General features: G+C 51.9%; 2 protein-coding genes across 2 annotated transcripts in view; both read right to left on the bottom strand.

Moving 5' to 3' along the window:
• GNB1L (G protein subunit beta 1 like) overlaps positions 1–8,547 on the bottom strand; it is a 68,704-nt gene extending 60,157 nt beyond the window's left edge. Inside the window, exons 1-2 of the mRNA XM_010388457.2 lie at positions 8,428–8,547; positions 8,051–8,147 (exon numbers count right to left, since the gene is read on the bottom strand). The gene's annotated coding sequence lies outside the window, so the exon portion shown is untranslated. The remainder of the gene's footprint in view (positions 1–8,050; positions 8,148–8,427) is intronic.
• On the bottom strand, positions 3,812–8,424 carry RTL10 (retrotransposon Gag like 10). Its single transcript, XM_030914982.1, has 2 exons — positions 8,051–8,424; positions 3,812–6,089 (listed from the first exon to the last, which is right to left on the bottom strand). Exon 2 carries the CDS (start codon positions 5,853–5,855, stop codon positions 4,836–4,838), a length of 1,020 nt encoding a protein of 339 aa, XP_030770842.1. The 5' UTR covers positions 5,856–6,089; positions 8,051–8,424; the 3' UTR covers positions 3,812–4,835.
• Positions 8,548–13,934: the final 5,387 nt, after the last annotated feature.

Below are 13,934 nucleotides of genomic sequence, written 5' to 3' on the forward strand. Positions count from 1 at the left end.
TAATGAGCAACCCAGCCCACAGGATGATCAGCTGCTCCCATCCTATGGAACTCAGGTGTGGCTCTGTGGCTTCCTCTGGCCAGGGAAATGGAAGTGGGGTGACACACATTACTTGTGGCCTGCTGTGGCCTTTCCCCTGCCTCAGTGAGCATGGAGAAATACGTCCAGGTAGGCTCTCGTCAGCACAGTTCTGGCAGGCCCCAGCCATGTTGGCACACAGGTTTGAGCAAGAAATAAGCAGAGCCAACTGTAGCGGCGCTGTTGGAGATCTTTGTTACTGTGGCACAATCTGGCTCATGCTGACTGATCCTGCAGGGTAACAGCTTTATTTGCCTTGCCCCTTTATTGCTGGATCTTTGGGCTTTTCCAGCTCTGCTGTTAAAAAAATAGTGACACCCATGCGGTGGATGTCAGAGGTCCCAGACCCCAGCCAAGGCACTGTGTGGGCACCATTCTCATTCAACCCTACTACCCACCCCATGAGGAAAAACTGTGTCACAGCTCAAAAAGGTCAGGGAAGGACCCTCAGCTTGTGAAGGGAGGGGAGAAGGCAAGGCCACCCTCCAGTCCCTGTTTTTTTTTTTTTTTTTTTTTTTGAGACAGAGTCTTGTTCTGTCGCCCAGGCTGGAGCGCAGTGGCTGGATCTCAGCTCACTGCAAGCTCCGCCTCCCGGGTTTATGCCATTCTCCTGCCTCAGGCTCCCGAGCAGCTGGGACTACAGGCGCCCGCCACCTCGCCCGGCTAGTTTTTATTTTTTAGTACAGACGGGGTTTCACCGTGTTAGCCAGGATGGTCTCGATCTCCTGACCTCGTGATCCGCCCGTCTCGGCCTCCCAAAGTGCTGGGATTACAGGCTTGAGCCACCGCGCCCAGCCTCCAGTCCCTGTTCTAAACCCCCATGTAGTGCCACCAAATCATGACTATCCCTGACAAGAGTCTTCATGCACCGAGTAAGTAGTCACAGCATGTGTGTGCCTAGAATAGTTATGTGGTCAAATTGTAATACTGTATGCTCCCACCAATAGTATGAGAAGGCCCACTTCTCCATACCTCCACAACTCTGGGCATCTAAAACTTTTAAAATCCTGGAATCACAGGCAAAAAAAAATTCACCCATATTTCCATCTAGTCCTTTTATAATTTTAACACTGAAATCTTTAATCTGGAATATATACTGGCATAAAGAGTGAGGCACGTACATGGCTTTACTATTTTCCAGAGGGCCAACTGCTTTTACTGAATAATCCATTTTACCCTCATTAATTGGAAACACCTCTAGCATGTACTATATTTCCATATTTATTCAGCCCTGTTTCAAAGTTCTCTATTCTCTGCTCATCTGTCCACAACATCTAAGTGCTTTAACTATTGTGGCTTTATAAAATATTCCAATATCCCATAGGACCTTATCCTTAGGACTTCCTATTTTAAAGTTTTCCTTGGAGACAGGTACTTTAAACATCTCAGAGGACCCATCATATCCCATCTTCAGGAAATAAAACCTCTGGGTATTTCCAAGGGAAGTGAGGGACAGACACCATGATTGGAAAGCAGAGCCAGCACCATGGCCTGTCCCTGAGCACGTCCAGCAAACCCTGCCAGGCTCTGTGGCTCCTGAGCACCTGCCTTCGGGTCTGCCAGTGTGTGGTGGCCAGGAGAGAAAAAACAATCCAGGGAGAGTGCCTCCTCTCCTGGCCCTTGGTGCGCCTCCTTCCCCAAGGAGCAGGAAAGCAGCTTGGTCATCATGTCTGAAAGCAGGTGCTGCAGCGGCTGGCAACAAAGCCACTCTGAAAGGGGCTGTGTGCACTGCCTGTCTAGAAGGCTGTGCCAGAGTCCATCCTTGCCTCCACCCTACCTGTGCAGGAAACCTGGACATCACCACTTCGAGACCCTGCCTCCCTTTCTGGGGAGAGCCCAACCACAATAAACAGGACCCGGTTTTTTTTTTTTTTTTTTTTTTTTGAGACGGAGTCTCGCTCTGTCGCCCGGACTGGAGTGCAGTGGCTGGATCTCAGCTCACTGCAAGCTCCGCCTCCCGGGTTTACGCCATTCTCCTGCCTCAGCCTCCCGAGTAGCTGGGACTACAGCCGCCCGCCACCACGCCCGGCTAGTTTTTTGTATTTTTTTTTAGTAGAGACAGGGTTTCACCGTGCTAGCCAGGATGGTCTTGATCTCCTGACCTCGTGATCCGCCCGTCTCGGCCTCCCAAAGTGCTGAGATTACAGGCTTGAGCCACCGCGACCGGCCTAACAGGACCCGTTTCAATTAAAAACCAGGTCACCTGAACTCTCCCGTGGACTCTCACGCCTGCCCTGGTGGATGCTGCGTGACTGGCCTGCAGACACATGGCAGACCGTAACTCACACATGCCCAGAAGTTGCCTGGGTCCCAAGGGCAGAAAAGGCCCAAAGCCCCAGTGGGACAGGGTTCAGAAGAGAAGGCACCAATCTCAAGCTGAAGGATCCACTTCAGGTCCTCTAAAGGGAGATGGGGAAGGTGGCCTGTCCAGAAGCCTGTGGGACAGGGTAAGGTCAGCTGGGTGACTAGGCTGTCCATCCTAGAGAGCAACTCTGGGTTCTACTGCCAGACCCACAGGCAATCCAGGCCACAGTGCACCGGAGGCAGGCATCGGGGAGCAGTCTGATCCGACCCACAAAAGGGTGACTGGGGCCTGAGCCATCAGACGGAGGGCAGCTGTGTGACCTGGCACAGAAGCATGGGGCTGGGCCAGGATGTCCAGGGACTTCCCACATCTGACCAGAATCAAGACTGAACATGGGTTTCTCCTGCCAGCTCCCTTGCTTTGCTACCAGGGCTATACCCAGTTTCTAAAAATAGCTTCCCACCTATTTCCAAGGTTTCCAATTGTTTTAATCTACAAGGTATCTGTGCCCTGAAATAACTCACACATAAAACCACCTGAACCCAGAGCCTTTTTTAGTGATAGTTACCATAAAATAATCCCAACAATTTCTATTTTTCTAAATAAGTGTTTTTTGTGTGTGTGAGATAGAGTTGCACTCTTAATTGCCCAGGCTGGAGTGTAATGGCATGATCTTGACTCATTGCAACCTCTGCCTCCTGGGTTCAAGCGATTCTCCTGCCTCAGTCTCCCAAGCAGCTGAGATTACAGGCATGCACCACCACACTTGGCTAATTTTGTATTTTTTGTAGAGATAGGTTTCTCCATGTTGGTCAGGCTGGTCTTGAACTCCTGACCTCAGGTGATCCACCCACCTCGGCCTCCCAAAGTGCTGGGATTACAGGTATGAGCCACTGCTCCCAGCTAGTTTCTGAGTAAGTTTAACCAGATACTTGCTAATTAGTTTTTCCTAAAATAGTTGGCTGTATTTCCAATGCACATTTCTGCTTTTTCTTCCAACTTTTCAGGAAGGTGTTTTGTTGTTTTCACAACTGTAAAACTGAAAGGGACTTGAACTTCTTGTCCAAGCACCAGAGTGGAACACACTGCACACACTGGGCGGCTGTACCTGCCCATCCTGTGGTAAACGGCTCCAGGGGCTTCCAAGCTCAGCTTCCACTAGAAAACCCCTCCTTGTGTGGAACAGGTCTTTCTTCATTCCAACCCTCCGGGCCTGGGGCCTCACAGCTCTGGACTGCTGCCTGGTCCTCACTTCACCTACAGCTCAGAAGTCAGTTCTCCACCTGCAGAGCCACCCACCCCCACCTACTCAGCCCCAGCTCCTTCGATCAGACCCTTGGACCCTCAAAGCCCCTGCTAGAAACCACACCTGCAACGTTGACCTGGAATGCTCAAGGCCAGGCCTCTGGTCCTGAGAGAATGGGAAACTGCTGGTAGGCAGCCACTGCACCACAGGCTCAGCCAGTAATCCAACACATGTTTAATGAGCACCAATTGTGTACCAGGCCACAGAGCTGACTAAGACAGAGCCCCTGTCCTGGAGGGTCACAGTCCACCAGGAGGGAGATCCGAGTCATTTACATCACTGGGGCTTAAGTGCTGAATCGACGATGCATGCGAGTACGGAGGGCGCAGGGGACAGCAGCACAGCAGCGGGGAAGAGGAGCCTGCTTCAGAACACCAGGCCCGACTACTACAGCGTTAACACACAAAGGGGGAATGCCTACAGCTGAGCCTGGCAAGGGACTTGCATCCTATCTTCCTGCATCCAAACCTCCCAGTTGCCCAGGACTACTGGTAAACAAACCCACAGGAAACATCATTCTGTGCCAAGATGCTATCCCACTCATCCAGCAGAATCAAAGTGACCACTTCCTCCAGGCAGCCTTCCTCACATTCCAGCTGGGACAGAAATCGCAAGGAGCAGAGAGGGTAGGGTTAGGGGGACAGACACAGAAACCCCATTCAGGAACCAGGTCCCAACAGGACAGACGTGGCAGACCCAGTTCAGTCCCAGCCAGTGTGGAAGACACCAAGGGGGGTGTTTTATGGGGGTGGAGGTGACAAAGATGATGCAAGTATCTGCTGAGAGTTGACCTACAAAACGACCCCCTTGTGGGAGCAGGCCTGGGTGAGACAGCACTTCCAGGAGATGGGCAGGGATGCAGCCGAGAGCCAGCAGGAGCAGGGAAAGGGAACAGGGTGGAGGTCAAGCTCTGCTGGAGTAGGGGGAGCTGGTTCTGCTCAGTGCAGAGTCCAAAACAAGAGCATCTTGCCCAGCTATGGGGTCTGAAGTCATCTGGGGACTCCACTCTGCTCTGACTGGGGACTATGGGGCTCCCGAGCCACACAGGCCACTTCATCACGAGGGGCACCATTGTTCCCGCCTGGGCTGTGCTCAGAACCCAGGAGAAAGTGGTGGCTCTCCTGGGGTCTCCAGGGCCTCCACCACCTACTGTGGGGTACCTAAGGACACCTCCTGGTCTCCCTCTATCTCCAAAACCTCCTCCTCTGTTTTCTGGGGTTTTGGATCCCCTGGATGAGCGGGGTCTGGTCTCTGGGCAGGATTAGCTGACTCCGACAGTCCAGGTTCAGGTGTGGGGGCTGCCTCCTCTGGCTGGGAAGAGGCTGGTTCCACAGGACCAGGCTTGGAGCTACATGCAGAACTGGGCAGGACTGGGGGCTCCTTGGGCCCAGGAGTGCTCTCCTTGGTCAGCTGCTGCTCGAGCAGAGCACTTCTGGATATAGAGTTGGACCCAGACACAGCAGGGGTGGCCATGGCGGCTGGTAAAGACCTGGGGGCAGTACCCATGTCGAGTGCCAGGCCCTCTAGGAACCTAGCTAAGTATTGCCTCACCACAGGCAGCTGGCTGGAGGCCAGGGGCAGGGGACAGGGAACCACGGCATGGTACTCAGCAAAACTGTTCGGGTCTTGAACAACTTCCTTGAGATCCTGGCAGAAGAGCTCGTAATCGTCAGGCAGGGGCAGGTCCCCATCAAGGTAGGGGGCTGCCCAGGCCCGGGCTCGGCCTGTCAGGCGCCTGAGGATCTCGCAGACACAGCTGATGTTGTCCTGATAGTGCTCGAAGCGGAAGGACATGTAATCTCCCAGTTGGGCCAAGAATCGGTCCAGTAGCCACGGGGAGCCATCAAAGGTGCCTGGGTCTGAGCCTGGCACCCAGCAGAAGTCCACCCTGCGGGGTCGGGAGCTGGGCAAGCACCCAGCTAGAGGACCCCCTTCTGCAGGTTTACCGCCACGAGCGCCACTAGCTGTGCTCTTCTGTTCCACGGTTGTTCGCACACACACGGGGTCCCCGCAGCAGGGCCGCTCAATCCAGGGATCCACAAGGGGGGTGTATGCCACCCCAGGAGACGCCTGGTCCATCTGCTGCCATGGGTGTGCGTTGGCATAATTGGTGGCTGCCCAGATGGGAATGCGAGGGCCCTGCTGACGGCACCGGCCACGAGGCATGCTGGGAGCAGAGGGCAGAAGAAAGGAGAGCCAGCACTGCGGGGGGGCGGGAGGTGGGGCGGTGTGGACAGACGTGGCTTGCACGACACAACAGGACAGGGATGGCTGAACGGGGTGTGGTAGACCTGCACTGGTCCAGGCAAGTGCTGAGGATCAGGGAGCTGACAGCTGCAGCCTCAGGAGAGCTGAGAAGAGCTGAGGGACTGTCAGTCGCAGGCCATCATCCGAGGCAATCTGTCCAAAGACAAGGTGAGGAAGAGCAGGAACTAGGCCTAACCATCACCCACTGAACTGGTGGGAAGAGGCAGCAAGCGGGCAACCCTCTGGTACCCAACTAGGAGCTCTGAGTGGAAGGGGGTGCCCAGGGGGCTGGCCTGGGAGGTCTGAGAAGGTGGGCAAATGCTGCCTATGACATTGCAAGGGCAAGGTAGAATGACAGACGCTGTCAATTTCAGAAGAAAAGGGGCCAGATCAGAACTGTCAGGGAATTTCAGGATAGCAATAATAGCAACCTTTCACTGAGTGTCCCATTTGCGCCACCTCCCCCACATGAAGTCGGTACTAGTATTGTCTTTGGGGCACACAGTGGTGAAGTAACTTGTCTGCAGTCACACACCAACCCATAAGTGGTGGAAGCAGCAGAAACTGGCTGGAGAGATCACAGGCTTAACCACTATACAGCACGCATATTATAAACTATGTTTGTCTGCTGAGTAGGCTCTAGCCACCCCCAAAACTCTGAACAATGCACAGACCGTCATTAGGCTCTTTTACATCCCAGCACCAGGCACACAGCAGGTCCTACCTGCATCCCCGACAGCAGCAGTGAGCCTGCTATTATTATCTGCTCCCTCCTGACCCCACATGCTTTCCAAATTCACCTCTCACAACTGAGTGCCACCTGCAGGCAATGCCACCCCCACCCCCAAACACCACCTTTCCACAGTCCCCATCCCAGCCACAGCAGAGTATCCCAGCCCCCCACTGTAAAATCCTGGAACCCCACTTGCTGTGTCTGCTCCTGCAACTCCAGTCACTTGTGCCCAGGGTCTGGGGAGTCCCAGTCTGATGGCTGGACCTGCCCCTCCTTCTCCATGCAGCAGTTACCTAGGAAGCTCCACAGCCAGCAGCCAGTTCTATTCCAGTGCAAGGAGTCCTCCCCTGGGGCTCTCACACTCTCCAGCCTAACTCTATCCAGCCCCCTCCCCAGTCTCTATGCAAACGGAGGCCCACTCACGACCTCCATGAAACTCTCTGCTTCACCCCGCACACAAACTCCACTGGCTCACTGGGAGCACAGGGCCTGCACACACCTTCATCCCAGATCTCCCATTCGCTGGTCATTCCCCCTCAGGGTGAGTTCCTCCAAGGACCTCCCAGGGTGGCCTGCAGCACTAGAACCTGCCAGGGCCACTGGCCCTACCTCCACCACCCAAACACTCTGGAACCCCTCAGTTCTCACCCCCCTCTGGGGGGGTCTTTACCTGAAAGCCCAGCCCATGACCCTGGCTTCCCATCTTACTGCAGGATTATACTAAGGCCTGAGGGCAGCAAACCCACAGGACAGCACGTGAGTCCAGTACAATGAGCTCTAAAAAACCAGTAACAGGCCCGATCCAGGGCCCAGCTCCTACCACCGGCCAAGGTTAGGTATCCAGGTTGCCCACAATGACCACACCCCATGCCCAGGAGTCACAGTGTGCTACCCAGATCTCTGCCTTCCCAGTCCCCCACCATGCCCACTCACCTGCGCACCTGTGTCCCCTGCAGTCTGGGAGAAGGCTTCCCTGCACCAGCCAGCCAGGCGTGCTTAGGACCTAAGCCTTCCTAACCCTGGGCCCCACTCTCACCATTTTGAGAACCTTAGCACTCCCACGCCTATCAGTCTGTTGTTCCCCCTACTTTTCTCCCCACACTGCCTGGCACAGAAGACTTTCGGCCCTTCTGGACTGGTCAGCACTATCCTAAAGGGGCAGGTACCACGGCGCATGTGTATTTGCGCCCACAAGGCCAAAGGCAGCACCTGGAACGCTGGGACGTTCTCTGCTCTGGGGAGACCCAGGGGCCCCAAGAACAAAACCCGCCCAAAGCCTTAAAGCAAGCTGAGTGCAGACGACTGCACCGCCCGCCCCCCAGCAACCGCCATGCAGGAAATACGAGCTCACAAGGCCCACGGCAATAAGAAGCCCACCCACCTGCGGCTACGCGAAGCGCCCGCGAAGAGGGTCCAGGGATCCGTAGCTAGAGACCGGGCGACGGGCCTCCCTCCGAGGACGAGAGTCCAAGCGCCACCTAGAAAGTGGAGAACGAGATCGGCCGCCGTAAGGCCAGGCAAGGCGCGGACGCGACCTCCCGAGACTGCGAGAATGGCCAGAATGTCTTCAGGTACCCCCACAAACCCCGGCGCGGACCGAGAAACTGAGGCCCGCAGACCGAAGACACTGCGACCCAGGCTGGGGCTCCGAGTGCCCCTCCGCGGATCAGAAGTCGGGAAAAGACGGAGGGGCACAGCTCCAGGCCCGCGCGCACAGAGTTCCAAGCCGGCCGCCTGGGCTCCCGCCTCCACACTGACCCTCCTGGGGCAGTCGGCTACGCCTGCTCCAAGCAGCGCCGTGCGGCGTCCAGCGCCGGATTACGCAGCGCAGCCACGCCCCCAGCGTGCGCGCGACCGCCGTGTACGGCCCCGCGCATGCTCCAGGCTCGCCCCACGCGCACCTCCCAGCCAGGCCGCGCGCGCGCGCGCCCTCAGCCCGCCGCGCCTGCGCTGTGTACCGTGTGGCCGATGCCTCGCGGGCGCTCCCGGTCCCTGCTGGCGCGGTAGCGCCGCGCGGTGCGTGATGGGAGAGCGCGCCCATTCCCACGCCGCGCCAAGTGCCACGGGAGCAGGTGGGGCCGCGTGTACAGGCGCCGGGCGGTTGGGCCAAAGGTACCTCTCATGATCCCCAGCGGGCGGTGCCCGGCGGTCCCTCAGATCCGGGAAATCTGCACCCCGCTGTGGCGTAGCCCTAGGGGCCGATGCTGTTTCAGCCCGCAGTTACTGTCCTGGCGTCAGCCAGACACTGGGGTGCTGCTGGGCGTCGAGAGGGCTGCTGCGGGGCCGGGCTAAGCCTAGGGAGCTGCAGGTGTCGGAGCGGATGTGGGCATAGCGGGGCTGCTGGGCCTCGAGAGCGCCCTGGAACGGCATGCCCGCGGAGTGCCTCTCATCACCCGTTGCCGGTGCCGGGAACCTCGTTAGGACCCGGTTCGATGTAGCTGCAGCCCGGGCGCGAGAGGCAGGGGGCAGGCAGGGGGCAGGCAGGCCGAGAGGACCCTGTACCTGCATGCCTGGGGGCTGCAGACGGCCTCTGGGCCTCCTTATTGTGGGTGTAAGTGTGTGCTTCCCGACTCAGGAGAGGAGAGCAAGGGCGGGCTACCAAGGCCTCCCCACAGGGTTGTGCCCAGCCCAAGCCTGCCGAGTCAGCACCCAGATCCTGGACAAGATAGGTGAGGATGAAGTGGTACTCTTCTCACTTGCACGAGCCGCCCCACGCCACCTCTCCTCGGCTTCACGGTGCCTAGAGAAGAGGTGGGAGAGGGTGCAGCCGCCCCAGCTCAGGATCTAATGCCTGTGGGCCAAGGACCTGGATGCAGGCCAGGAGTCTTTGGGGCCACGGGCAGGCAGCCTGATTCACCGGAAAGTGACGCTTCTCAAGGGGAACACACACGTAACACACCAGCTCCCCTTTTGCCCTGGTCCAGTGACTCCTTTCATGAAAGCTCTCTGAAATGTTATCTGCATTTACACCCAAACTCACTCACTTTGATCCCTGAAACGCGAATCAAAGATCACATTGTACCTTCCCTGGGTCTGTGGGGCTTTCAGCAGCCTTGGCCAAAAATAATAAAAGTGGCACCGAGCCAGGAAACGCCTCCTTGAAGTGGGAATGAAACTTGAATTTTTTTCGGTTGTATCTTTCCTAATTGACCTGATAATTTAAACTTCCTCCCTCAAGGGAAAGGTGGGGGTTCCCACAAATTCAGCTTACCTCAGCCTCTAGGCAGCTCAGCCTACAGCTTAGCGCTCATCAGCAGAGTGGGCACTGGACCTGTGCAAGAGATGAATCCAACTGAGCCAGAAAAGCGCTTTTTTGGTCCAAATTTTTCTTTCAGGCCCTGTCCTGTGTATACCAGTCATGCACCACATAACATTTTGGTCAACAAGGGATCACATATATAACTGGTCATCCAGTAAGCTATGGTTACTTTATTATTGAAGAAAGAAAATTTTTAGGCCAGGCGCGGTGGTGGTTCACGCCTGTAATCCCAGTACTTTGGGAGGCCGAGGCGGGCAGCTCATTTGAGGTCAGGAGTTTGAGACCAGCCTGGCCAACATGGTGAAACCCTGTCTCTACCAAAAATACAAAAAGTTAGCCGGGTGTGGTGGCATGTGCCTGTAATCCCAGCTACTTGGGAGACTGAGGCAGGAAAATCACTTGAACCCGGGAGGCAGAGGTTGTAGTGAACTGAGATTGTGCCACTGCACTCCAGCCTGGGCAACAGCAAGACTCCGTCTCAAAAAAAAGGAAAATGTTTAATATAAATATGGTGCAGCCTAAGTGTACAGTGTTTATAAAGTCTGAAGTAGTGTACAATAATGTCTTAGGCCTTCACATTTACTCACCACACCCACAGCAACTTCCAGTCCTGCACCTCTTTTCATGGCAAGTGCCCTAACCAGTCCCATTTTTTAGTTTTTGCACTGTACTTTTACTGTACCTTTGCTATGATTAGGTGCACTAATACTGCTGTGTCACAATTGCCTACATTGTTCCGTAGAGTCACTGCAAGTTTGTAGCCCAGGAGCAATAGGCCTTACCATATAGCCTAGGTGTGTAGTAGGCTCTACCATCTTGGGTTGTATAAGTTACTCTATGATGATCCCTCCATGACAAAATCACCTAGTGACACATTTCTCAGAATGTATCCCTGTAGTTAAGTGACATATGACTATTTTTTTATTGTGGTAAAATATAGTAACATTTACCATTTTAGCCATTTTTAGGTGTACCATGTAGCCATTTCAGGAGCATTAAGTACTTCATCCTGTTGTATATCCAGTGATCACTATTTATTTCTAGAACTTTTTCATCATTCCAGAAACTGTACCCATTAACTCTTCTTCCCCTCCCACCCCCAACCCCTGGCAACCATCATTCCATATTCTGTCTCTGTGAATTTAATTACTCTAGGTACCTCATATAAGTAGAATCATACAGCATTTATCATTTTGTGACTGGATTATTTCACTCAACGTGTTTTCAAGGTTCATCCACATCGCAGCATGTGTCAGAACTTCCTTTTTAAGGCTGTATAATATTCCATTGTACACATTGACCACGTTTTGTTTATTCATTTGTTGGTTGACACTTGGGTTGTTTTCACCTTTTGGCTATTGTGAATAATGCTGCTGTGAACATTAGTGTATAAGTATATGTTTGAGTCCCTGCTTTCAGTACGTAAGAGTGAAATTGCTGAATCATACGCTCATATTTTGTTTGACTTTTTGAGAGATTGCCAAACTTTTCCATAGCAGTTGAACCATTTTACATTCCCACCAACAGTGCACAGGAGTTCCAACTTCTCCACATCCTCACCAACACTTGGTTACCTTCTCTTTTGTTTTGTTTTTTCCTAATAGCCATCCTAACGGTATGAAGTAGTGTCCCATTGTGATTTTAATTTGCATTTATCTAATGAATAGTGAGATTGAGCATCTTTTTCCTGTTTTTGGCCATTTGTATATGTTCACTGGAGAAATGGCTGTTCAAGTCCTGTGCTCATTTTTCATTGGATTTTTGTTTTTATTGTTGAGTTGTAAGATTTTTCTAGATATTCTGGATATTAATCCCTTGTCAGATATATAATTTGCAAGTACTTCTCCATAGGCTGCTTTTTCACTCTGTTGATAGTGTCTTTTGATACACAGAAGTTTTTCATTTTCATTAAAATGTCATTAACTTAATTTCACTAATTTCATTAATTTCCAAGTCCAATTTGTCTATATGTTGGTGGTAGTGGTGGTGTTATATCTAAATCATTGCCAAATCCAGTGCTATGAAGTTTTGCCCTATGTTTTCTTCTAAGTTTTATAGGTTTAGGTCTTTATATTTAGGACTTTGACCATTTTGAGTTCATTTTTATATACAGTGTTAGGTAAGGATCCAGCTTCATTCTTTTGCATGTGAACATCCAGATGTCCCAGCATGATTTGTTGAAAAGACTATCCTTTCCCTATCTTGGTACCCTTGTTGAAAATCATTTGACGTATATGCAAGGGTTTATTTCAAGGCTCTCTAGTCTGTTCTATTGGTCTGTATGTCTGTCTTTCTTTTTTCACGAAAGTACAGTGTTCAAACTACACAGTCTTGATTACTGTGGCTTTGTTGGAAATTTTGAAATCAAGAAGTGACAAGCCTCTACGTTTGTTCTTTTTCAAGATGGTTTTGGCTATTAGGAGTTCCTAGATTCCATATGAATTTTAGGATGGGTTTTATCTTTCTTTCTTTTTTATTTTATTTTATTTTATTTATTTATTTTTTGGAGACGGAGTCTTGCTGTGTCTCTCAGGCTGGAGTGCAGTGGCGGGATCTTGGCTCACTGCAATCTCTGCCTCCCGCCGAGATCTCGGCTCACTGCAACCTTCACACCATTCTCCTGCCTCAGCCTCCTGAGTAGCTGGGACTACAGGCACCTGCCACCATGCCCGGCTAATTTTTTGTATTTTTAGTAGAGATAGGGTTTCACTTTGTTAGCCAGGATGGTCTCGATCCCCTGACCTCGTGATCTGCCCGCCTCGGCCTCCCAAAGTGCTGGGATTACAGACGTGAGCCACTGCACCGGGCCTTTTTTTTTTTTTTTTTTTTGAACTAGACACAGGGTCTCCCCTGTTACCCAGACTAGAGTTTAGTATCCTGATCATAGCTTACTGCTGCCTCAAATTCTTGGGCTCAAGTGATCCTCCTGCCTCAGCCTCTAAAGTACCTATGACTGCAGACATGTGCCACCACACCTGGCTTTTTTTTTTTTTTTTTTTTTTTTTTTTTTTGGTAAAGCTAGGGTCTCGTTATATTGTCCAGGCTGGTTTTGAACTCCTAGGCCCCGCAAAATATCGGGATTACAGGCATGAACCACTGAACCTGGCCTGTGATAGGTTTTTATATTTCTAAAAATCACTGTTGGGATTTTAATAGGATTGCATTGCCTCTGATGATCACTTTGGGTAGTATTGACGTCTTAACAATATTAAATTTTCCAACACAGGATGTCTTTCCATTTAATTGTGTCTTTAAATGGATATAATTGAACACAGGATGTCTTTCCATTTAATTATGTCTTCTTTAATTTCTTTTGTAGTTTTCTGTGTACAAGTCTTTCACCTCCTTGGTTAATTCCTACGTATTTTATTCTTTTTGATGCTATTTAAATGAAACTGTTAATTTCTTTCACAAAGTGTTCACTGTTGGCCGGGCGCGGTGGCTCAAGCCTGTAATCCCAGCACTTTGGGAGGCCGAGACGGGTGGATCACGAGGTCAGGAGATCGAGACCATCCTGGCTAACACGGTGAAACCCCGTCTCTACTAAAAATACAAAAACTAGCCGGGCGAGGTGGCAGGCGCCTGTAGTCCCAGCTACTCGGGAGGCTGAGGCAGGAGAATGGCATAAACCCGGGAGGCGGAGCTTGCAGTGAGCTGAGATCTGGCCACTGCACTCCAGTCCGGGCGACAGAGCGAGACTCCGCCTCAAAAAAAAAAAAAAAAAAGTGTTCACTGTTAGTACTATATAGAAATGCAACTGATTTCTGTGTGTTGATTTTGTATTTGACAACTTTGCTGAATTTGTTATTCTGTTTTTATAGAATCGTTATAAGATCATGTCATCTGTAAAAAAGGGGAATTTTATTTCCTATTCAATGTGGATGCCTTTATTTTCTTGTCAAATTGCTTTGGCTAGGACTTTCAGTACTATTTTGAATAGAAGTGACAAAAGCAGGCATCTTTGCCCTGTTCCTGATCTTTTGGGGAAAGCTTTCAGTCTTTCGCC

Source organism: Rhinopithecus roxellana, chromosome 13, assembly GCF_007565055.1.
Source record: "Rhinopithecus roxellana isolate Shanxi Qingling chromosome 13, ASM756505v1, whole genome shotgun sequence".
Lineage (NCBI taxonomy): Eukaryota > Metazoa > Chordata > Mammalia > Primates > Cercopithecidae > Rhinopithecus > Rhinopithecus roxellana.